Source organism: Trichechus manatus, unplaced genomic scaffold (assembly GCF_000243295.1).
Source record: "Trichechus manatus latirostris isolate Lorelei unplaced genomic scaffold, TriManLat1.0 scaffold00001, whole genome shotgun sequence".
In the NCBI taxonomy this organism is placed as follows: Eukaryota; Metazoa; Chordata; class Mammalia; order Sirenia; family Trichechidae; genus Trichechus; species Trichechus manatus.
Genome location: NW_004443937.1, coordinates 24,502,716 through 24,528,040, shown reverse-complemented (window position 1 = coordinate 24,528,040; position 25,325 = coordinate 24,502,716). Strand labels below are relative to the sequence as shown.

General features: G+C 50.3%; 1 protein-coding gene across 1 annotated transcript in view; it reads right to left on the bottom strand.

The window, feature by feature from the left end:
* Positions 1–18,595, bottom strand: part of LIMD1 (LIM domain containing 1) — a 74,376-nt gene extending 55,781 nt beyond the window's left edge. The window contains exon 1 of the mRNA XM_004368453.2: positions 16,646–18,595. Within this exon, the coding sequence (XP_004368510.1) occupies positions 16,646–18,050 (1,405 nt within the window). The 5' untranslated portion in view covers positions 18,051–18,595. The remainder of the gene's footprint in view (positions 1–16,645) is intronic.
* Between the last annotated feature and the right edge of the window lie 6,730 nt (positions 18,596–25,325).

Genomic DNA, 25,325 nt, shown 5'->3' with positions numbered 1-25,325 from the left:
GGAGCTAGATAAGAAATCTCTGTGCACAAGGAAGCCCTTGTAATTCTAAGGCAGTCTCTTGTACATAGCAACCAACCAGTTGCTGTCCAGTCAACTTCTCTCTACTCATGGCGACCCCATGTGTGTCAGCGTAGAACTGTGTGCCATAAGGTTTTCAATGGCTGATTTTTCAGAAGTAGATCACCAGGCCTTTCTTGTGAGGTGCCTGTGGGTGGACTTGAACCGCCAACCTTTCACTTAGCAGCCAAACATGTTAACTGAAACACCCAGGTACTCAGTAATACCAGTTGAGGGAATAAATTATTTGGGTTTGGAGCTATTTTTTCTGGATGTGGTAATGGGTAGAGATGGGTGAAGAGTCTAGGGTAGGCTTGAGGGAAGGGGCAAGGGAAAGCCATCGACCCCAACAAGAGAGCCAGTGACTTACTTGGGTTTCTTGCCCACAACCCCAGCTTCACAACTCCAGAGCCCAACCCTGCCAAGCAAGACAGGAAACCATCCAGAGGCTTACTCAGGTTACGTGCTATCTGACGGAGATACCCTTCACCTCCAAATGTGGTCAAGTCTCAAGTTTACCCTAAGCTGGGGCTTCGCCAAGCTTACAGAATTTGTAGGTTCAGCACTTCCAAGGCTCACCTTCCACCTTGCATCTGGCCCACCTGCTGCACCTGATATCATCCAAGTTCTTGCCCAATAAGCTCATCTTTCAACTCTGACAGACAGTCAGGTCTGGCAAACATTGGCACAGGGTACTGTCAGCCACCACTGGGTACAAGTCAAGAGAAACTACGCCTGCAGCATCCAGTTTCTCAGCCCACTACTGCTGAGCAAACAAGGTCATTGTAAACACACACCATGATTCATTTACTCAACAGATATGCAATAGTAATTTCCACAGACCAGGCCCTGTGCTGTGTATTTTGAATAGGATCACTAATTCAGTGTTTGGTTTTATTTCCTCAGTTTCCTTGTTTCTTCAGGGCCACCTTAGATAGCTTAAATTTTTTTCCAGAAGAATGTCGTTTCATGAGCAAAGTCAATGATGACTGCCTTAGTCATCTAGTGCTGCTGTAACAAGTGGATGGCTTTAACAAACAGAAGTTTATTCTCTCACAGTTTAGTAGGCTAGAAGTCCAAATTCAGGGCGTCAGCTCCAGTGGAAAGCTTTCTCTGTCAGCTCTAGAGGAAGGTCCTTGCCATCAATCTTCCCCTAGACTAAGAGCTTCTCTGCACAGGAGCCCAAGGTCCAAAGGATGAGCTCAGCTCCCGGTGCTACTTTCTTGGTGGTATGAAGTACCCTTGTCTCTCTGCTCACCTCTCTTTTATATCTCAAAAGAGATTGGCTTAAGACACTATCTAATCTTGTAGATCTCATCAATATAACTGCCGCTAATCCATCTCTTTAACGTCATAGTGATAGGATTTATAACACACGGGGAAATCACATCAGATGACAAAATGGTAGACAATCATACAATACTGGGAATCATGACCTAGCCAAGTTGACAGACATTTTTTGGGGACAAAATTCAACCCATGAAAATGACCAAGTGTATTCTGAGTCACTTTTGTTGAGACTCAACCCCACTGAGGGGACCTGCTAGGCCATTTCAAAGAATTGCTTGCTGCCCAGTATGCACCAATTTAACACACTGTAACGGTGGGTCGCACAAAGGCTCACAGTGCACCAAGGCACACACAGCCGTGAGTGGGGGCAGTGTCTGTATCCCTGTCTGAGGTCTTGGGGCTGAACAAGATCCACTTTCACTGGACTCAGCAGGATAGAGGGCCTGGGAGCGATGGACCCAGTACAGAATCGGCCGGGAGGCTCAGGAAGGTGCTGGCTAGCAATATGCCTGCCGATCCAGGCCCTCCTAATCCTAGCCACTTGCTCGGGAACTCAGCCAGGCCATTTTGAGCTCTGGGTTCTGCTCTGAATCAAGACCTACCTGGCAGGGGGGTTTGAGAAAGTGAGGCACACTCAGCCCAGTGACTCAAGAGACAGTAACTACCCACCAATAATTAAAGTGACTTTGAGACAAAAATTCTCATAAACACAGCTAATACTCCCCACCTGAGCAGGCTGGCTCAGAGACGTGCATCTTTATCATGGAGCAAGGGCAAGCAGATAGAGCCTTTCTCAAAGCTACGTGAGACCCAGGGGAGTGTGGAAGCCCACCTTCTGGGCCTGGATGACTCGGAGGTGTAGCTCACACTCCAGAGTTCTCTGTGGAACAGACTGAAGCCGCCCCTGTGGGACTTTGCTGAGATTGCACCTTCCTTGACTTCTCTCCTCCTCTGTCCCACCTCCCCCACGCCCCGGCCCATCTCCCCTGGGGGCACTCCTTCATAAATCACTTGCATATGAATTCTTGTCTCAGTGTCTGTTTCTAGGGAGCCCGACCTAATCACATAGCTTCGTAGCTTCAGGAATCTGGCCTAAGCTCAGTGAGACTTTAGAGGCAGCCAGGGTGTGGCAAAAAGTGCTACTCAAGAGGGTCTGAAGCCCTGATCTGCAACTCACCCTCTAGCTATGAAACCCTTGGCAAGTCGCTTCACTTCTCCGAGGGACAATTCCCTCAACTGTGTGATATTAATCAGTGAACCAGTTTACCAGTTGCCATGGAGTTGATTCAACTCATGGTGGCCCCATGTGTGTCAGAGTAGAACTGTGCTCCGTAGGGGTTTCAATGGCTGATTTTTCAGAAGTAGATCCCCAGGTCCTCTAGGTGGACTCGAACCTCCAACTTTCCGCTTAGCAGCTGAGTGTGTTAACCATTTGCACCACCCAGCACTTCCTAATCAGTGAAAGGACATTTTAGAGAACTATGGAAGTGCATGGGGTGACTCAGCACTCCAGGAACAGGGGCCCCATCTTACTCAGCCAGTGGCCCTAGTGCCAACACAGAGCCCGGCACAGAACAGGCCCACAGGCGGCATCATGGAGCTAAGCCGGAGGAGGGCAGTCCAGGCACGGTAAGTGTCGACTCTTTTTTAATTGTTTTGTCATGGTAAAAATATATATAACAAAACATTTGCCATTTCAGCATTTTTTACAGTACAATTCAGTGACACAGATTACGTTCATTATGTTGTGCAACCAGCACCACTATTGGTTTCCAGATTATTCCCTCACCATTAACAGAAGCTCAGTGCCCCCAAGCAATGCGTGTGTTTGTGTGTTAATGTAACACAATACAAGCAATGGCACTCTGTGTCTAATTTAACACGTTAGAGCCAGCCGCCCAGTAACCCATCCCCCCCCCTTGCTTACTTCTAAAGCAAACTTCGGCATTCCGCAGGCGTTTTTCACACCCTCCCCACCCCACGCTTCTCCACTGTCATTGGCTTCCCAGCCAGCAAACTAGGGAAATGCTTCCAAGTTCAATTGACACACGCGCCCGACACACACACAGCAGGTCCTGCCTCTAACCACCATCATCCTCGGAGCCAAGAGTCTGCTCCCAGCCAACAGCCCCAAACCCAACACTGGCTCTGGAGGCTCGCAGCACTGGAATGAAAATAAGCACAGGACATCCAGTCCCACAAGATGAGGAAATTAAGGGCAGAAAAGTGGAGCCCCGGGCCCCGACTGCACAGCCAGAAAGCTCTGTCATCTCCCTGCAGCCAGCACGCTTAGTATAAAGATATCGCTGTCAGCTGGGCTGTCCCGAAATCCGTCTTTCCAAATACACTATCCTACTGCATCATCTGGAAGGAATGGGAACTAAGTGGGTAGATAGGGTGTGAGGAGAACAGGCAACATTTCAGCAGAAGCAAACCCCCAACCCGACCCCACAGTCCAATACCCCGGGTGAGCCCTGATCATGTGAGTCAATGCAGCCACAGCTGGGTTCCACCCTGCTGAAAGGAAATCCACACTGCGCACAGCTGACCGGGCGGGGCAGCGCAGGAGAAGAGGGAAGCTGCTGTGGTCTGGTCAGATCCGGCTCAGGCAACAAAACACAAACCCGCTCCTGTATTATCTATGCTGAAATGGCCATCGCCACAGCTGTCTGGCCCAGAGCCTGCATAGTAAGTGGGGTGCCCTGTCCACTACTGCTGTTGTTAGCTGCCGGAAGTCGGCCCCTGTCATGGATTGAACTGTGTCTCCAAAAGTATCTGTCAACTTGGCTAGGTCATGATTCCCAGTATCGTATGTTATCTACCATTTTGTCATCTGATGTGATTTCCCTATGTGTTGTAAATGCAATCACTATGATGTGATAAGATGGATTAGTGGCAGTTATATTGATGAGGTCTACAAGATTAGGTAGTGTCTTAGGCCAATCTCTTTTGAGATATAAAAGACAGAAGTAAGCAGAGAGACATGGGGACCTCATACCACCAAGAAAGCAGTGCCGGGAGCAGAGCGTGTCCTTTGGACCTGATGAGGTTCCTGCGCTGAGATGCTCCCAGACCAAAGGAAGACTGATGACAAGGACCTTCCTCCAGAGCCAACAGAGAGAGAAAGACTTCCCCTGGAGCTGACACCCTGAATTTGGACTTGTAGCCTACTAGACTGTGAGAGAATAAATTTCTCTTTTTTGAAGCTAGTCACTTGTGGTATTTCTGTTATAGCAGCACTAGATGACTAAGACAGCCCCCAACTCATGGCAACCCCATGCACCAAACACTGCCTGGTCCCACGCTATCCCAATCATCAGCTATGGATCTCCCTGTTGTGATTCCTAGGGTTTTCACTGGCTGGTTTTTGGAAGTAGATTGCTAGGTCTTTCTTTCTAGTCTGTCTTAGTCCGGAAGCGCCGAGAAAACCTGTTCAGCATCACAGCAACACACAAGCCTCCACTGAAACATGGGTGGTGGCTATGCATGAGATACACTGGCTGGGAATCGAACCCCGGGCTCCTGCATGGAAGGCGAGAATTCTACCACTGAACTACCACTCCTCTTAGGCTTTGTCTACTAGGGTCCTCTCAAAATCCTGTCACTACACCTCCCAGAACAGGCTGCAGGGCAGACCCACATTACGCTCAAGTCTCTTCCTCTTTTTTTTTTTTTTTTTAAATATTTTATTTATTTATTTTATTGTGCTTTAAGTGAAACCTTACAGAGCAAATTAGTTTCTCCTTAAAAAATTAATACACAAATTGTTTTGTGACATTGGCTGCCAACTCCTTGATGTTTCAACACTCTCCCCTTCTCCACCCTGGGTTCCCTTCAAGTCCCTTCCTCTTGAATGACAGCATCATGGCAGGCTTCCAGGACTTTCTATATGTTACAAATACATGTTTTGGGGAGGAAGGTGGCGGCCCCTGAAATGCTCCCGACCAACTTCCAGCAGCAGAGTAACCCGTCCTTGCTCTGCTGGGACAGGCACAGAACAAGACACATGAGGAAAGGACTCAGCCAAGTCTAAACTCTCAGCTCCTGAAACTCAAAAATAACCTGCCTGTGGACCCTAAAGTCCTCCTTTTGAATGTTCAAGCACGACCTGAGATTCAGTGTCCAGGTGAGGGAAAAATGCAAAATAAACACTGGAGTCCATTTAAACATTTGCTGGCAGGACTACCTTGCCGTTGACAGACGCTGGAAACTCTGGTCGTCTGTTTTGTTTTAGGGGAAGGTTTCTGTTCAGTTTGGCAGACGGACTCTTAGACAGTTTCATCCAACGTTTGGTTCTAAGCACCTTTCTGCACACAGCCTGGGGTTGATACTGATCCTCAGACCAAGGTACCCTGGCTGTGAGCTGGCACACCCCTATCCTTGCCCACAGCACTTTGGGGTGTCACACAAAGCACCCCCAAGGACACAGCCTGCTCACACTAACCCACATCCTTCAGAGGAACACGAGAAGTCAGGGGATTGAGGGGCTGTGGGCAGTCAAGGCCACTGAGCAGCTCGTGTGCTTCTGAGCCTCTCTGCAGGGAGGGGCTCATACCTGACAGGCTTCTGGACGTAAGAGGAATCTGAGTGCCAGCTCTGGCTGCAAGAGGGGGACCCAGCTCCTCCAGCCAGCTCAGGCACCCCTCCGTGCCCTGCCTTCCTCGCTGCTCAAGGGCTAGAGGTGACCTCAACTCTGACCTACTTGTGGCCACAGTCCCCCCTTGAGTATCCTTTGTCAGAAAGACATTGTATTTCCAGGAGCCCGGAGGCAGCATAGCACGGTGGTCAAGATTTCAGACTCAGAAGCCAGACTGTCTGGGTTTGAGTTCAGCAAAGCTATTTAATAAACACATTAGGCAGGTTACTTAACCTCTTTGTAGCTCAATTTCCCTGTCTGTAAAATGGGGATAATAAAATAGGTTGTTAGGAGGATTACATAAGTTAATACATGTGAGATGCTTAGAAAAGGGCCAGGCAGAGAGTAACCGCTCAACAAATTTTAGTGTCATACACCCAGCTAAAAATCTCTTCTCCTTTCCCCTTCAAACCCTAACTGAAGCCATGCATTCCTTCAACAGCCATCCACTGAGCCCACACCATGTGGGCACAGGGGACACAGAAGGGAAAGACCAGCCTCACAGTGCCAGGCCCGGGCCACAGTCCTGGGTCAAATGACCAGGCCTGAGACCCAGCAGCAGAGGGCACCACTGGAGCCACAAAGGTGGCCCGGGACGTGCCAGCAAAAACAAGGAGGCCGAGCCCCACAAACCAGGGCTCCCAGCTGACCCCTGCACTGAAGATGCCACGTTTAATGAGAACGAGCCTGGAAAGGCCTCTGAGGGTTGGCAGTCGTTGTGACATCAGTGGCTCACCACATTTGGTTGTTTCCTACAGGAGATGTTTACTCCCTTCTAATCTCGCACTAATTAGACACACTCCTCAGAGCAAATTGGCCTCAAGCTCAGGAAAGGATTCTACGCTTGGCCAAAGATCCAAGAACGGCAGCTCAGGATGCATCCTGCATCACCAATGGGCTCCGGCCACCCCTTGGTACCTGAGAACCTTCTGCAGAAAATCTTAACACTGATTATTCTAAGGGTGGCTCGTGTAGGAGTGATTTGTGTTTTTCTTTTAAGCGTAAGTATTTTTCAGAGTAGCTAAAGAAAAAATGATTACCATTTGTAATGTAAAATGTAACTGTAACTTAAAAAAAAAAGATTTTTTTTAATTCCGTAGAGGTCTAGAGGGGGGATGGGACGCTAGGACACTCGGGTCCCTGCCCTTCCCAGCTCTCTGCCGCTGCCAACAATGATGCTGCCCAGTTCCTAGTCACTTGGTTAGTTAAAATCCAGACATCAAGGTGTGCCCAATGCCACAGTCACAGAGCTTTAGGCTGGAAGAGACCTCGGAGGTCGTCTTGGCTCAGCACAGGGGGTGGGGGACTGCCCGACGCCATATCTTAGACTGTTGAGAGGATCAGGCCCAAAGCACCTGGTTTCCTGACTCCCAAACGCGGGCCTGTCTTCCACAGTTGCGTTTCCTATGTGGAAGCCATAAATCAACAGAGGCAAAGAAGCAAAACTGGCGTTTTTAAAACCTCTGGCAAGAATGGCCATGTCAGAGATCAGTTTCACGCTCTGGGTTATTAATGGAAAGTGCAGGATGGAAAAAACAAGAAATTCTTTCCTGGTCTCAGGAATAGAACAGAAACAATATCCCAAGAGCAGGAGAACCCCAGAGAGAAAACGTGACAGGGCAAGGCAGATGCTGTGAGAAACCGACGTCAGGACCCACCGGGGCTACAGCTCCCGGCAGACCCGGCCGCCATGAGGAGGATCAGCAGGCCTGGGCAGCCCTGTGCTGGACAGAGGACATTTGCTGGGGAAAGGCAAGGGCAAGGACCCTGTGCTCGGGAGGAACTCAACATGCTCAGAGGGCAGGAAGAGGCTGGTGCAGTGGGAGCGCAGTAAGCATGGCTCACCAGGGGAGGAGACGTGCAGGGAGGGACAGACCCCAGGGCCGTGATGTTATTGTAAGTGTGAGGGCCTCAATCTTAGTGGCCATCCCCCAGTACCAAGTCCAGTGCTAAGGGCACAGCACCACCCAGTTACAATCAAGTCAACTCCAACTCATGGCGGCCCCATGTGTGTCAGAGTAGAACTGTGCTCCACAGGGTTTTCAATGGCTGCTTTTTCAGAAATCCATCACCAGGTCTTTCTTCCAAGGTACTTCTGGGTGGACTTGAACCACCAACCTTTTGGCTGGCAGCAGAGCATGTTCACCATCTGTACCATCCAGGAACTCCAAGGGTATAGCAGGCACCTGATATATGTATGCCTTGTTGATTTGTGGACTGAATGAAAAGATGAGCCACTCTGAACAAAGTTTGAGAACTTACTAATCATCTCCCCTTAGAAGCCTCAGAAAGCCCTGAAGAGAAATGCTTGTGGACAGAGCTGGCAGGTAGGGATGGCGTTAAGGAACGTGACGAAAAGTCACATGGTGTCCGAGCTCTGACCACTGGTCACACAGCAGTAACCACCATTCCAGAAGAGAGTGGACAGCCCAGGCGGGGACGCGATGGAGCCAGCCCCATGCCGACGTCACCGACTCCAGCTGTTCCAGCTTGACTTCACTCAAGCAATCTCTGCTCATCTCAAAATGTGCCATACCACATTTAAAAAATTCTGTTTTTAAGTTTTAAAAGTTATTTCAAATTACATTTTGCTCAAAACTCGTCTATGCCGTAAGAGGTCGGAATTGCCCCAGATAGAGTTTCAAAGGAGCACCTGGTGGATTCGAACTGCAGACCTTTTGGTTAGCAGCCGTAGCACTTAACCACTACATGGCTCCAAATCACACTTGGTCCTGCTGGTTATTTAGACAGAGCCAGAGAGTGGATATCTTTAGCCACCTTCTACTTCACACTTGGTTTGTTTACTGAAGCACTCAATATTTGGGAGGGGGGAGGATGGGTAACTGGGACCTCTGGGGTGCACAGACAGGCTCCTGTCCTGGAATTCTCGAGGTGCCACTCTATTACAGGATTGGACTTATAACTTGCTTTTATACAAAAAATGCTCTGAAACTACTCTCAATTTTTCATTCACAGCTTGGATTAAGCCCCATATTCCACACATAGCAATAAAGTCAGATAAGAAATGCTTAAAGGATCATTAAGACAATGTGCAGCTCAGTGTTTAAGGGACTGTCACATGGAAGGAGCAGAAAGAACATGTCTGCATTTGGGCTGCTTATTTTCCCTTGCCCATCGCCAGTAAAACGAAATTTGGGGGGACAGGCTCCCTGGCCCCTGGTGGAGGCAGGGCCACACCCAGGAGGAGTCACGTCTGCGTTCAGGCTCCTGGACTAAGGTAGGCTCATCTCTGCAGTTTTCTGGGTTCATTACCTCAGCAGAACATCTACCGAAGGCAAGAAAACTGAAGGTAAGGCCAGCCTCTTCTGTCTCCATGCAGGGTGGGGATGGGGCCCCATCATCCACATGCTAGGAAAAGGAGACCCAGAAACCAGCTTATTCTTGCCTTTTCCCACCTCTGGCTGAGACTTCTTCCCTCTAGGGCAGAGTGTGGCTTTCTCCTGGGTGGCTCTGCCTTCCCTCATGGTGCCTGGGGGGATATGCAGTGACTGATCACCCAGGCCCACCCATGCAGGGAGGGAAGGCACAGGGGGCTATGGTTCAGAGGACACAAAAGCCCAGAGTCCTGAAGGTGGGGGAAGCGGGTCAAAGGATCCTGGATCTGGAAGAGCAGAGAGCCACTTCTGCTGCCCTCAGCAGTTGGGTGAAGAGTGACTGAAGGGGCAAGCAGAAGGCATCCAACTCAGACCCTGTCTTAGGCTGGTTCTCTAGAGGAGAAAAACCAGTGAAGCATATAGATATAAATATATATAGATTTATTTCAAGGAAATGGCTCACGCATTCATAGAAGCTGGCAAGTCCCAAATCTGTGGGTCAGGTGTCAGGCCAGAGGCTTCTCCTGACTCACGTGGTTGCAGGGGCTGATGAACCCAAAATCAACAGATCAGATGGCAAGCTGCTGGCTCATGGGACGGCAGGAGCTGGCAAATCCCAAAATCTGCAGGTCAGGCAGCAGGTTGCTAGCTCACGTCCCAAGAACCAGAGGTCAGAGGATAACGAGTCAGATGTGGGATCAAGAGAGAGTGAGCTCTGCCACAACATCCATATATACTGGATGCAGGCCATACTCCCAGGGAAACTTCCCTTTCAACTGATTGGCTGCTCACATCAGATCACAAAATGGAGGATGATTACACAATATCTGCCAAACCACTGAGAATCACGGCCTAGCCAAGTTGACACATAACCTTAACCACCACAGTCTACCCCTTGTCAGCTTGGCACCTGTGCACATCTCCTTAAACTACACATATTCTCTGAATAAAGACAATTATAAAGTCATACTTGGACCTAACATGCTACAACTAACATGCATACAACTGAAAACGCACTAGTCCCATTTACATCTTGTATTTTATAAGCGAAGAAAATAAAAGTATTTGATGCACACATACAATGAAGGAATACTCATAACAATTACAGTCCTCGTTTCTGCAACTGGTCATGTGGCAATAGCGGGTATTTAGAACTACCTTCTTCCACCATCCATTCCGTATTCCCTTTGTCCTCAGCAAGCACTTTAGCTGGTCATGGTTCTTTGCCTGGTGGCATGACCCAAACCTTCATTCCTGAAGGGTCTGGGCCATTAGTAGTCATGTTGGAATTGGGTTGCTGTAGTTTTCCACTGACTTTAATCACAGGGTATGGTAGTACTAAGAGACGCCCTATAGGATCTCCTGTATTCCAGACATACTGTTCTTTAACTCCACTATGGAATATCAATCCGATTTCCCCTTCGTAATCAGGGTCAATCACACCAGCCAAACCATTGAGAATCATGGCCTAGCCAAGCTGACATATAATCTTAACCATCACAGACCCCAAGGAACTCCTAATCCCACCTTCTGAGCGGTCAGAACATGGAAAAGGAAAAGCCATCACAGCCAGTCACAGCATCACCATTTAGAGATGTGTGGTCTTGAGCAAGTATTTAACCTCTCTGGCCTCAGTTCCTCGATTGTAAAATGAGGATGATGGTGCCTACGTCACACCTGGCTGTGACAGTTAAATGACAACAATGTCACAAAGCACTTAACCCAATGCCTGGCACATCACAGGTGCTGAAAGGACAGTGGCTATTATTAGTAGCATGGTGCCCAAGGCCACACACTCTTAACTGCCTCAAAAATGGGGGATATAGTGGATGTGGCAATGCACAGTCCAGATCTCCCTTCAGTGAAAGAGTTGTTGCTCCAGCTGCTGGCAGGTGGCCCTCACCTGCCAGCCCCTTCAGGGACTGCCTCAGCTGCAGAGAGCCACCTGACCGGAGGGCACCCCTTCCCTGGGCGGCCACATCCAATGAGTGATCCAGGTGGGCATACGAAGGCCAGGCCATCTAGGCCCAACTCAGGGCAATTCTGAAGGGTTTTTTGCCTCCAAACTCCCTTGCGGTTAGCCGAAGCTTGTCAGGCCTGCATCACAGCTGGAACTCTCCCTGCCCAGACCTGCTCCTCTCCCTCCCTCCGAAGTGTTGATCCCACACACACAAAAAACAACTTCCAGGGAGTCAACTCCTAATCATGATGACCCTATGTGTGTCAGAGTAAAACAGTGCTCTACAGGGTTTTCAATGGCTGATTTTTTGGAAGTAGATTGCCAGGCTTTTCTTCCAAGACACCTCTGCATGGACTCGCATCTCCAACCTTTCAGTTAGCAGCCGAGCACATCATGAGCACTCCCTAATAAGCTCCCTGGACACCAACCTCTGCCTCAGAGGTGGCTTCCCAGGGAACCCAGCCTGTGACAGATAGATTATGTGTGTCTTTCTTCCTTAGAAAGGGAGGAGGGGGCCAGCGTGAGGAAGACAGTGGACACCATGTAGGAAAGAAGGTCAGAGCAAGGTTAAACACAAGGTGCAATGCCTTATTCACTTCACCTCCGCAGTGTAAACAGTGGCGTTAAACCAGAAGCCACATCACGCAGAATGTCTTCCACGAGCAACATCTTTCTTCCAAGGCAGGAACCCCAACAACGTTCTCCAAGCAGCATCGAGAGTCTGTCCTTAGCAAGGGAAAATGAAGAAAACCAAAGACACAAGGGAGATTGGTCCAAAGGACTAATGGACCACAACTACTACAGCCTCCACCAGACTGAGTCCAGCACAACTAGATGGCGCCCGGCTACCACCAATGACTGCTCAAACAAGGATCACAATCGAGGGTCCCAGACAGGCTGGAGAAAAATGTAGAACAAAATTCTAACTCACAAAAAAAAAGACCAGACTTACTGGTCTGACAGAGATTGGAGAAACCCCAAGGATATGGCCCCTGGACATCCTTATAGCTCAGTACTGGAGTCACTCCTGAGGTTCACCCTTCTGCCAAAGATTAGACAGGCCCATAAAACAAAACAACACTAAACTGGCACCCAGCCCAGGGGCAAGGACGAGAAGGCAGGAGGGGACAGGAAAGTTGGTAATGGGGAACCCAAGGTCGACAAGGGGAGAGTGTTGACATGTCGTGGGGTTGGCAACCAATGTCACAAAACAATATGTGTATTAATTGTTTAATGAGAAGCTAGTTTGTTCTGTAAACCTTCGTCTAACGTACAACTAAAAAAAAAAGTTTGTCCTTAACTCTTTCCTCATGGACAGAAGGACACATCAGAATGGCCATAGAGGATGCCAGAGAAGGGAAGGTGGACCCAGCATGAAGAGGGGAAAGACACAGACCTCTGTGGGACCATATTTAACTAAACCCAGAGACAGCACAGGTATCTCAGAAGAGTTCAGTGACAAGTTATCCAGTAACTGGAAACCAGGGTGTCTTCAGATCCCCTACGAATCCTCAAACGGGGTAACTGGGCTTCACAAACTCTTCCCACAATGTCAAAGAGCCAAAAGGACCCCTTCTGTTTGATGCAGTGAGGAGGCCTAGGTTTATCAACCAAAACATCTACTTTCCTTTGGGCTAGAATTACAACCCTGACGGCAACAGGTATACCCTCTCGGGCAAGGTCCCTGTACCCTGAAATATTTTCCTATTTGTTAAACAAGTGACGTGCTAGCACGAAAACACATTTTTTGAGATACTCATCAGCAAGTGTTTCCAAGCACGTGAAACACAAAACCAGTGTACGCTGACAACCAGGCTGGGAGTCCAGACGTCAGGCCCAGACTCTGAGATATGTGAGGTGTTGGGGAAGGAGTCCTGGCGGTGAGCTTGGCTGCTCACCAAAAGGCCAGCAGTTCGAACCCACCCAGTGGCTTTGCGGAAGAAAAGACCTGGAGATCTCCTGTAATGATTACAGCCAAGAAAACCCTACGGGGCAGTTCTACTGTGTCACATGGGGTCGCTCTGAGTTGCAATCAACTCAATGGCACCTAACAACAATAGTGTGTTAGGGAGACAAAAAAACTCTGAAATGATGCCAGATCTAAGGAAGGGGGTGACAGCCGTGGTGGTGAGCCCCTGAGCTGGTCTAGCACCTCATTCGACAGATGAGGGAAACAAGGCTTGCAAGAGCACCCGGTCTGTTCAAGGTCCCACAGCAGGGCTGGGCTAGCATTGGCTGGGTGCTCGGACAGAGAAACTTCCTCCTGCGTCACACGGATGGAAGCTCCACAGCTAAAGCAGGCAGATAGCAACTGGGTAACATCTACATGGCACAACACCCCAGCCCCACAAACGCACTCCTGGGGGTTTATCCTACAGCTACGCTTGCTCCTTGCAGGTGGGCACCTTCTAAAGGTCCAACAGGGAGGGCCACTTACGTGACCTGGGGCACATCCACACTGTGGCAATCGACACGTGCTGTTGTGGGACAACTGCCAAGCCACACTGTGGAGTGGAAATGGCAAAGAGCAGGTGGGGAGCATGACAGCACCGTGAGATAGATTTATATGCATTACACCCGGAAGGACATTTGACGAGTAACAGGGGCGGGAAGGAAAGTAATATTTCACCGGACATGCTTTTGTAGCTTTTGAATTTTCTACAGGTGAATATAATGCTTAAAAAACCATAGTTGCCTAGTCGATTCCAACTCATAGTGACCCTGTAGGACAGAGTAGAACTGCCCCATAGGGTTATCAAGGAGCGGCTGGTGGATTCGAACTGCCAACCTTTTGGTTAGCAGCCAAACTCTTTAACCACTGCTCCACCAGGGCTCCACAAAAAAAAAAAAAAATTTAATTTAATTAAATAAATAAAGCTGTGCTCGGAGGCAGTCTGGCAATGCTGGTTAGATGCGCGGCCACAGGGGCTGAACGTTCAGGCTGGAATTCCAGAACGATTTCTGTGAGACTGTGGATAATAATCTCCCCTCCCTGAGCTTAACTTGCCTCATTGGTAAAATGGGTAAAATGAGAGAAACTTCTACCTAAGGTTGTTAAGCCAAATAACTTAAATATTCAACTTCAAGCTTTAGTGGCCTGGAGCACTCCCCCAGCGACGCCCCACCCCGTCCAGAACACCCTTTCCACAGGCAGGTGCATGATCCCCTGCTCACCTCCTTCAAGCCTTTGTTCAGGTGCTACCTTCTCAGTGAGACCTTCCCCGACCACTGATTTAAAACTGCAAACCTCCACCACCCCCTGCCCTGTGGCTCCATCCCCTTCCACTACCTTATTTCTCACCCTACTACCTGCTTAGAGCCCTGGTGGTGCAGTGGTTAACAGCTCAGCCTCCTAACCAAAAGGTCGGCAGTTCAAACCCACCAATCGCTTGTTGTAAACCCTATGGGGCAGTTCTACCCTGTCCTATAGGCACACTATGAGTGGGAATCAACTGGACGGCAATGGGTTACTACTTGGTTATTTAATTTTGCTGGTTTCCCTCTTATCTAGGAGGGTAGAGGTTTTTGTCTGTCCTGTTCACTGCTGTAACCCCAAAGCCTAGCACAGAGCGTGGCACAAGGCAGATGCTCAAGAAATACATGTTTGTGCTACTAACCTAAAGGTTGGCAGTCTGAACCCACCAAGTGGCATCATGGAAGAAGGACCTGGTGATCTACTTCCGTTAAGATAACAGCCAAGAGAACCCCGTAGAGCACCATTCTACCCTGTAATACATGGACTCGCCATGAGTCAGAAGCGACTCGATGGCAACGGGTTTTCTGGGTTTTAATTAGCTAATATCATCACTCTGATCCAAAATGCAAACTTGCATCCTTGAGTACATATAACTGCCATTTTGTTTTTCAATAAGCTTGACATTAAAACTCAAGTAAAAGTTTAAATTAAACAACCCACAATATTTCCAGCTGAATACTACATGTAAAGGGGAACCTGTAAAGAACAGACAGTTCAGGGTACGATGGTGCTACGTGCTTTGAAAAATTAAACCTACAAACAGTAACCCAATCTCCGACTGCTGAGCGTGGTATGAGAGCTGATTCTCATAAGGTTCCCATGAGGAACAAGCTTCTGACGAGGGGCCCACGTCTTGGACTCCTGTCCCTCCAAAGCACCTTGGGACAGAACCATTCAGTTACAGAGAAGAGTGGACTGAAGGCAGTAAGCCAGCCATCATTCCCCTCCAGGGCCCTCCTTGCCCGTTCTCCTCCAATTTGCGGAGCTGCTGCCCCAGTGGGACTGTGGGCTTCCTAGGGCTCTCAGGCTTCATGTAGGGAAATCATAACCCCAATTATCCAAAGTCCAAAAAGGAGAAAAAAAAAAAAAACAACCCTCAAACTCTTCAAAGAACAGGCTGTTCTCTAGCTGGCTCTCCTATGAGACGGCTACATCATTACTCAACAGAAGAATATAGAGACTGTCTATCCGCATCCAAACCCTGTGCGGAGAAAAAAACTGAAGCCAGCAGTCTCCAAGTTTGTATCTTTAAAAAGAGAAAAAAAAAACCTGTACTTTTGAGTAAAACCAGCACAGAGCACACTTCCATCCTCTTGTGAGCCACCTCAGGTCAGCCCGCGCCTGTCGGTGTAACCTGGCTGCTGGCTGGTACCCAGGGGTGGGGCTGAGCTGGAGGCTGCTAGCCCACAGGTTCTCAAACCACCCCCACATCAGGACCAGCTGGCCATCTGTGAACTCACTGATTGTAGGGTCCTACCCCAGAGTTTCTGACTCAGCAGGTCTGGGGTAGGGCTCCAGAATGTGTATTTCTAACCAGTTCCCAGGCTGGTCCAGCAGCCACACTTTGAGAACCACTGCTCTAGAGCAAAGACTTTCTTCCATGCTGAAGTTTCGCCCGCCTCAACTGCACACAAGTACCTGTGTATACACACACACAGAGGTCGGGAGCACCTGCTCCAGCCACTGGTCCTCAAATAGCCAGCCCTGCCTTGCCAGCTACTGACAGGATGCTCAAGGGGATCTGACCCTGAGAAAGTCGCTCTCATTCAAGTCCAGCAGGACCCTGTCACCGCGAGAGGCTCACCTGAAACTCCTGAAGTCCCAAGTCACGGCATTTCCCTTTTCTGAACATAATCATGAGCAGTCCCACCCTGCTTCACCCTCCACACATGGGTAACCCTCAGCTGCAACATCCGCTTTCTGCCCAGGGATGCTTTTAAGTTTCTGAATCAGAAGAAGCAGCAGAAAGAGGAAGCCTCCCTCCCCCCGCCCCCTTCCCCTAAAAAAAGCAGGCCCCTTGAAGAGAACTGCAGCATCCTTGATGGAGGGCACTCCCTCAAGTGCGAGGACCCCATCGTTCCACCCTGGGGCTCCACCAGCCTCTCACTCACCAAAGTAATCAGCCTTCGGGTGGGCATCCATCTCCCGCTCCAGGTGCTGGGTAAGGGCTTCTAATTTCAATTCAGCGGCCGATGGTCCAAGCTCAGGGCCAGGGACAAGGGTCTGGCAAGGCAGCCTCACCCTAGGGGGGCTGGGATTCTCTGGGGGGAGCACAGGCCCCAGGCTGCCATCAGGAGACCAGCAGGGGAGACCCTCTTTACAGGATACCTCAGGTGGGGTGGACATCGCTGGATGGACAAGGTTGGTGGAGCTGACCTTGGGACCAGTGCCAGGTTCTGTGCTGCCAGGCTTGGGACCTAGCCTAGAGGTCACAGCCTTTTGCGAGCTTTCCGTGCCTGCAGACGAGGATGATGGGGCAGAACTAGAAAGGTAAGATTTGGGGCCATCTGGGAACCAGGGTTTCTGGTCCACAGCGTGTTTGGACATCACACCAGAAACCTCACCCCCCACTGAGTTTGCTCTTGGAAGAGCTCCTTGACGGGTGCAGCTCAGGGTCAGGGGTGCTGAGAAAGAAGGGGTCCTGGGCTGAGCAGGCCCCAGGGGAGGCCCGTTTTCCAGGTCTGGGGAAAGGAGGACAGAATTCACCCGCTGGGAGGAGGAGGTGGGCCAAGGGCCCACTGGCTTCTCACTACGACGGCCACCAATGCCACCATTGTGGCCACCGAGGCCACTATCAAAGGACCTGCTGGAGCTCCGGGACAGCTGTGGCTGGTACAGGCGATGGTCTCCAGAGGGTCTGGGCAATGATGGGTCACTTCCTGAGGGGCCAGGCCACCCACTCCCTATACCCGGCTTGATGTTAGGGGACACTCCTGGCTCGTTGCTGCACTTGGGGCTTGCCAAAGAGAGGTTGTCGTAATAGTCTCCATGAGTGAGGCAGGAAGAGTCCTCACAGGGACCTGGTAGGTGGAAAGCAGACATCTCAGAACTCGCCAGGCACTTCTCAGAGCCATAGTTCTGACTGCCAAGCCTCATGCCTTGGGAATACGGCCTGGCCCTCTGCTCCTGGGGTGGGTACAAGGGCTGCACAGCAGCGATGGCAGTGGCTGCCCCAGGTGCCACTGTAGAGGCAGCCAGAGGAGGCTTGGCGGCACCATCCAGGGCTAGCTTGCTGCCCACACCAGCTTCCCGCTGGGCCTGCTGGCCTAGGCGGCCCCCACCATTGACCGGGGCTCGGCCTCCCCTGGGTAGGGCCTCCTCCTGCAGGAGCTGTTGCTGCTGCTGGAGGTGGATTTTGGCCATCTTGGTGGCGAACACCCTGCGTGTTTCCTCAAACTCCGGGTTGTTGCCTGCACCTCTGTCCACTCGGAAAAGCCCATCCTTGGAGGCCTCGTACATGTTCAAGTCCTCAATGAATTTACTGGCCTCCAGGCCAAGGTCGTCGTACTTATCCATGTCGCAGCCAGGTGCTCCGGCCTAGCACGGTGCCCGGTGTGAGTGAGGGGAGCAGGGAAGAGAGATTGCCGGGGAAGGTCCGAAGTTCAAGTCCAGCCCAGGGCAGGTAAAGACTTCCACCTGTCCAGCATGAGGGTCATGGCCCCAAGCCTTAGAGTCCACCGTTCAGGCCTCAAGGCCAGATGGAAGAAGTTTGCTTCCAACTCCCGTTCGCCGGTACGCGCACACGTGGGGTCGCCTGGTGGCGCTTCGCTGTCCACGGCCTGGCGCGCAGAGTTCTTTTTTCTTTTTCAAATCATAAAAGGAAAAAGAAATAATCACCAAAAAAAATCACATCCTCCTTAAGCAACCAAACTCTGAAACCCACAACAAGGCAGCGAGCGGCCGCTGGGCGGGAGCCATGAGAAGCCGGCAGGGCCGGGAGTGTAGAGGCCGCCGGACGGGCCCGAGCGGAGCGAAGACACGGCGGCCGCAGGAACACGCACGTCCCGGGCGCCGGTGCTCCCGCTGCTTCCTCCGGCGGCCCCGGAGCTGCGACGCCAGCTGGGGCGATGAGAAAGCGCGGGCCGGGACGCACGGACCGGCCCGGGGCCGGAGTATTGACGGACCGACAGACCGGCCACGGCAGGAAGTTCACAGCAGCCGGGGTGGGCGGCCCATTGTCCGATGGCGGCGGTGGTTCAGCGCGCGCGGGCCCGAGGGCGGCGGGACGCGGAAGTGAGTGAGCCAAGCGCAATCCCCGGCGCTCGCTCGCCGGCCCGGCACGTCTCAGGCCGAGAGGAGGCGGAGGCAGAGGAGGTGGCCGAGGGGCGGGGGCGCCGCCGAGGGGCGGGGACGAGGCGCGGGCGGGCGCCCGGGGGCAGGCCTGAGCCTGGCAGCGCGGCGAGCTTCCCGCCCCGGGCCCTGAGCTGTGCCTCGTCGGTCATTCCCGCGCTCGCGTTCGGATTGCGCGGGGGTTCCCCGCTGCCACTACCGCCGCAGCCCGGTGCGAGCCCGGGCCGCCTGGGCTCCTCAGGCCTCCGTTTCCAGGACGGGCACCCGGCCCCGCCCTGCCCTGGCAGAAGCTCGGCGAGGGCCTCGGGGCGGAGATGGCCGGCTTGGCAGCCTGGGCAGCCTGCGGGGGCCCAAGACAGGCTGCTGGGAGTTTGGGGGGCTCCAGAGGGTGCGCGCTCCTCGCCCTACCGTCCCTCAGTTTCCCGGGTGGGAAGCCAACCCCGTGAGCCGCTCGAGGCCGCCTCTGCCCGGGCCGTGACCGCCTCCTGGACTGTCCGAGGTGCGCGCTGTAGGTCCAGGGTGTCACCTGTAAGCTGGATCAACGTCCTCGCTTTGACAAATGGGGAGACTGAGGCACAGAGGGGGAAGTGTCCAAGATACCAGCGTGACCCACAAAGCGCAGGTGGGAGCCCAAGTCCCCTGAAAGAGGGCAAAAAGAAAAAGTCCTCTTGTCTCCCGGAGCACATGCGTTTGAGGGCCTCCATGCAGCAGCAATAAAGACGTGTCCTAGTGGGCTCGTTATTCATCTGGACATGCCTGACCCTCAAGCATATCCTTGCGACTCCGGGGACGCCGGGCCTGACTCCTGGGCGCCCCCGCATGGTCACACTTCCTGCACCAGCTCCGAGATGACCCTGGAGAGGCTTCATTTCCTCCCCACACAGCAGCCTGGGTGAGCCTAAGACAAACATCAGTCACTTCCCTACTTAAACCCTCAATGCCTCCCCCGGACTTGGATTAAAATCGCCTCCGACCGTGGATTTTCCAGCCTGCCGGGTCCTGCCTCTGCGGACATGATTTGTCCCCCATCCCCACACCCGACCCTGCGCTGTAGCGCCCTGGCTCCGGCTTCCCGTATCTGCTGAAATCACCTCCTCCAAGATGCTCTCCCAGAGTCCTCCCTGCTGTTCTTTTTCAACACCCTCTTTGTTTTCTGCTCAGTACCGATCACTATTTATAGTTATTTATTCACCTGTTTAGGACACTCTTGTGGCGCAGTGGTTAAGTGCTCGGCTGCTAACTGAAAGGTTGGCAGTTTGAACCCACCAGCTGTTCTGTGGGAGAAAGTTGTGGCAGTTTGCTTCCATAAAGATTACAGCCTTGGAAACCGTATGGGGGCAGTTCTACTCTGTCCTATAGGGTCGCTATGAGTTGGTATGGACTTCAGAGCAACAGGTTTTATGGACATGGGTCTTTTGTTTTGTTGGAGCCCTGGTGGTGTAGTGGTTAAGAGCCACGGCTGCTAACCAAAAGGTTGGCAGTTTAAATCCACCAGCTGCTCCTTGGAAACGCTATGGAGTAGTTCTACTCTGTCCTATAAGGCTGCTATGAGTCCAAATTGACTCCACAGCAGTGAATTTTTTTTTGTTTGGTTGGTTGGTTGGTTTTCCACCCCATTAGACCATATCTGTGTCCCCAGGGCCAGCACACAGTAGTACATAATGACTGACTAAGTGAATTAGTGGATCTCTATCTGCCAGGGTTGTGAGGAGGAAGCTATAGATAATATACTTGAACGGGGCTTTGTATTCTGTAAACCCAAAGTGTGGTCCATGGACCAGTAGAATCCCATCACCAGGGAGCTTACTGAAAATGCAGAATCTCACGTCCCACCCCCAACCTACCAAATCAGAATCTGCATTTTTAACAAGATTCCCAGGTGGTTTGTTTGCACACTAAAGTTTGAGAAACACTGTTATAAAGCACTATACTAACCGTAAAAAACCAAACCTGTTGTCGTCAAGTTGATTCCGACTCATAACGACCCTATCGGACAGAGTAGAACTGCCCCACATGGTTTCCAAGGAGTGCCTGGTGGATTTGAACTGCCGACCTTTTGGTTAGCAGCTGTAGCTCTTAGCCATACACCACCAGGGTTTCCAAGCACTACGCTAGAAAGAGTTATTTTTACATTTTTAAAATCTTAATCAATTTTTTATCTGCAAGAGTAATACATGTTTATGATAACTTTGAATAATAAAAAAAAGAAAGCTGGCTACAATCTCCTTGCTCAGAAACAGTTAGGATTAAAATGTTCAGTAAACTTGTTAATTAATTGTTGGACTTACTTATAAACTGAGTGATTTCCTTATAAATAGTCTAGAACAGTGGTTCTTGAAGTATGGTCCCTGAGCCAGCCTCATCAGCATCACCTGGAACTAGTCTAGACCGAAAAAAAAAAAAAAAACCCAAAAAACCCAAGCCTTTAGAGTTGATCTCCAGGCCTTCCTTCTGAGGTGCCTCTGGGTGGACTCAGACCACCAATCTTTTGGTTAGTAGTTGAGCACTTAACCCTTTGTGCTACCCAGGGTCTCCCTTTTAGTTAGTAGCTGAGCACAAACTATTTACTAACCAAAAGGTTGGCAGTAGGAATGCACCCAGCAGTGTTGCAGGTAGCTATGGAAAGCTTTGTGGGGCGCAGTTACTCAGAGTCAGAATTGAGACTCTGGAGACTTGGCAATCAGTGTTCTAACGCACCTCCTAGGGATTGTGATGCATATTCAAGTTTGGGAACAGCTGGTCTAGACTAGGTCCCTGGGTGGCGCAAACGGTTTGTGCTCAGCTACTAACTAAAAGGGAGTCCTGGATGGCACAAACGGTTAAGTGCTCAACTACTAACCAGAAGGTTGGTGGTTTGAGTCCACCCAGAGATGCCTCTTTAAATCTGCTGCAAAAGACTTCTTTAAAGTGTTAAAAAGCAAAGATGTAACTTTAAGGACTAAGGTGCACCTGACCCAAGCCATGGTGTTTTCAATTGCCTCAGATGCATGCGAAAGCTGGACAATGAATAAGGAAGACTGAAGAAGAATTGCTGCCTTTGAATTGTGGTGTTGGCGAAGAATATTGAATATACCATGGACTGCCAGAAGAACGAACAAATCTTTCTTGGAAGAAGTACAGTCAGAATGCTCCTTAGAAGCAAGGATGTCGAGACTTTGTCTTACGTACTTTGGACATATTATCAGGAGGGACCAATCCCTGGAAAAGGACATCATGCTTGGTAGAGTAGAGGGTCAGTAAAAAAGAGGAAGACCCTCAACGAGATGGATTGACACAGTGGCTGCAACAATGGGCTCAAACATAACGATTGTGAGGATGGTGCAGGACCAGGCAGTGTTTCGTTCTGTTGTACATAGGGTCGCTATGAGTTGGAATAGACTCAACAGCAGTGAGTTTGCTTTTGGTTTTTTGTTTTTGTTTAATACTTAAGAGGCAGAGATACTTTCAAACTCTGTGCCCAACGTTTAGAATTCCAGGCTTGGTTATTAATGTAAGCCAGCTTTATCTGTTTCATGTGCTTGGAAACAACTGTTGATTAATATCTCCAAAAAAAGTATGTTGATCCTTGAACACCAATTGTTTTCTCACTAAGTAGGTGGAGCATAAATGGTTTTAATGAAGCATTTATCAGTAATGTTTTGTTTGAGCGAGAAATGTTCAACGTTCCACATTCTATTTTACCTGTAAAGCAGGGAACCCTCCCCAAACAGTCGTCACTCCTCATGGCCCTGCTTACGTAAGGCTGACATTGTCAACACAGGAGCTTTCCTTTAGCCCTGAAGTGTATTTTCATGAGCATGTGATGTGAAGGTTGCCTACCACACAAACACTGATGAGAAGTGGAATTTTCCATTTTACTTGCCCAGTGTCTCAGTAACATCAGTCAGATCATGCCCGTCCCCAGCTCCAAACCCTCCAGCAGCATCCCAAATGACACAGAATAAGAGCCTCCTCTTGGACCTATGCAATCCAGTCTCTTGCCACCTCTAGAGCTACCGTATTTTAACACAAATAACACGTGTTATACGTTTTTTTGCCAACCGCTCACGCGCATGTCCCTATGCGTGCTATGTGGAAAGAATACAGTAATTTGTCTCTAGACCTCCTGCTTCCTCCACTCCAGCCTCACTGGCTTCCTTGCTGTTCTTACCCTAGCCATGTGTCTCAGCTTCCTGGTGCTGCTATAACAGCAATACCACACGTGGATGGTTTAAGGAACAGAAATTTATGTTCTCACAGATTAGGAGGCAAGAAGCCCAAATACAGGGCACTGGCTTTGGGGAAGGCTTTCTCTCTGTGTCGGCTCTGGGGGAAGGTCCTTGTCTCTTTCAACTTCCACAGCCCCAGTGTTCAGTTCTTTGGCAATCTTCACGTGGCATCTATCCCCTTGTTTGTACTTGCATGTCTCTGTCTATGCTGCTCTTTATATAACTCAGAGTGGTTAGTTTAGGACACACCTTACACTGATATGGCCCCATTAACATAATAAAGAAAACTCTATTCCCAAGTGGGATCATATCCACAGGTATAGGGGTTAGGATTCTGTTATGGATTGAATTGTATCCCCCAAAAATGTGTGTCAACTTGGCTAGATCATGATTCCCAGTATTGTGTGGTTGTCCTCCATTTTTTGATCTGATGGAATCGTCCTATGTGATGTAAATCCTAACCTCTATGATGTAAACAAGGCAGGATTAGAGGCAGTGATGTTAATGAGGCAGGACACAATCTACAAGATTAGGTTGTATCTTGAGTCAATTTCTTTTGAGATATAAAAGAGAGAAGGGAGCAGAGAGGAAGGACCTCATTACCATCAAGCAAGAAGAGCCAGAAGACTGCATCGTTTGGACCTGGGGTCCCTGTGCTGAGAAGCTCCTAGACCAGGGGAAGATTGATGACAAGGACCTTCCCCCAGAGCCAGCAGAGAGAGAAAGCCTTCCCCTGGAGCTTGTGCCCTGAATTTGGACTTCCAGCCTCCTAAACTGTGAGAGAATAAATGTGTTTGTTAAAGCCACCCACTCGTGGTATTTCTGTTATAGCAGCAATAGAGAACTAAGACTGATTCCAGCACACATTTGGCTGGGAGGACGCACAATTCCGTCCATAACACCATGCATTCATTCACTCACTCACTACCCGATACTGAGCACCTTCAATGCCCTGGGCCCTCTTGCAGGTGCTGGGGATATGGCAATGGACAAAACAGACAGACCTCCCTGTCCTGTTTGGACTTAATATACTAGTGTGGGTGTGGGTGTGTGTGTGCAGGGCGGGGGATGGGCAAGATACAAAATAGATACATGCACTATAGAGTATACGAGAAAGTGATGAGAGCTCTGGAGGCAAGTGAAGCAGAGAAAAAGACAGAAGGAGGGGTGTAATTTTAAATACGATGGTCAGGGAAGGCCTCACTGAGAAAGTAGCCCCTGAGCAAAGACTTGAAGAAGCGTGAATGAAGGAGAGATGCTGGAAGGAGCCATCTAGACAGCTCTTTCCAGGAATTTTGCTGGGTAAAGTAGAACAGAGTGGAAAGGACATCGAGAGAGTGTTTTAATTTTTTAAAGCTAGAGACAGTGCAGCCTGTTTCTGTGCTGATGGAAATGATCCAGTGGGGGTGGGGTGGCAGTGGCGAGGGCTGGCTAATGTAGAAGAGAGAGGAGAGAATTTTTGGAGCGGCAGCCTTGGCTAGTAGAGGGAGGGACTGGACTCCAACGCAGTTTATCCATGATAATAGGGAGGATGGATTTAGGTAAAAATTAGGTAGGTGAGTAGACACGGTGGTGGGATCTTGGAGTAGGAGATCTGATTGCTTCAATTTTCCCAGCAAACTAGGAAGTCAGGAGGTTTAGCTGAGGGCAAGGACGGGGAGTTGCTGTTGGGAGTTGGCTGTCCAGGGGAGTGGGAGAGTGAATGGCCTAGGGAGCAAGGCTTGATGGTACCTGAAGGCTTCCCTCCAACTCCTTCCGCCTGCACCCCAGAGCTCTGGGTGTGGTTTCAGTGAGGCCAGCCAGCATGGTGGCATGTTTTTCTGTAGCCAAGGTTCAGCTGCACAGGTGTAGGTGTGGAGTAGGTGGAGAACTGGGTCTAACCAGGGCTGGCTTTTACCAAGTGAACGCAAGGTATCTCAGAGTGGGCAAGGCGGTTGCCTAGAACCGCCCCCTAGATATCACGTGATCCCTCCCTTACAGCTCTCACCTCCCTACTCAGCTGTCACTTCCTTGGGAACCCCTTCCTGATGCACCTCTCTCCATCACTGTCACCACCTGACAGCACAGCAAACATCTTGTTTGCTTATTCGTTTGCTGTCTGTCTCCTCACGAGGCCATGGACCTTTGATCATTTTGTTCATTGCTATATACCACGAACCCAGAACAGTACCTGCCACGTGGTGGGGTCCAATAAATGGTTGTTGAATGAAGAAATGATTGAATGAATGAATGAATCACATCAGAAAAGGGAGCACAGGTGTTGCCATCATTAGGCGGAAAAAATTAATTGGGC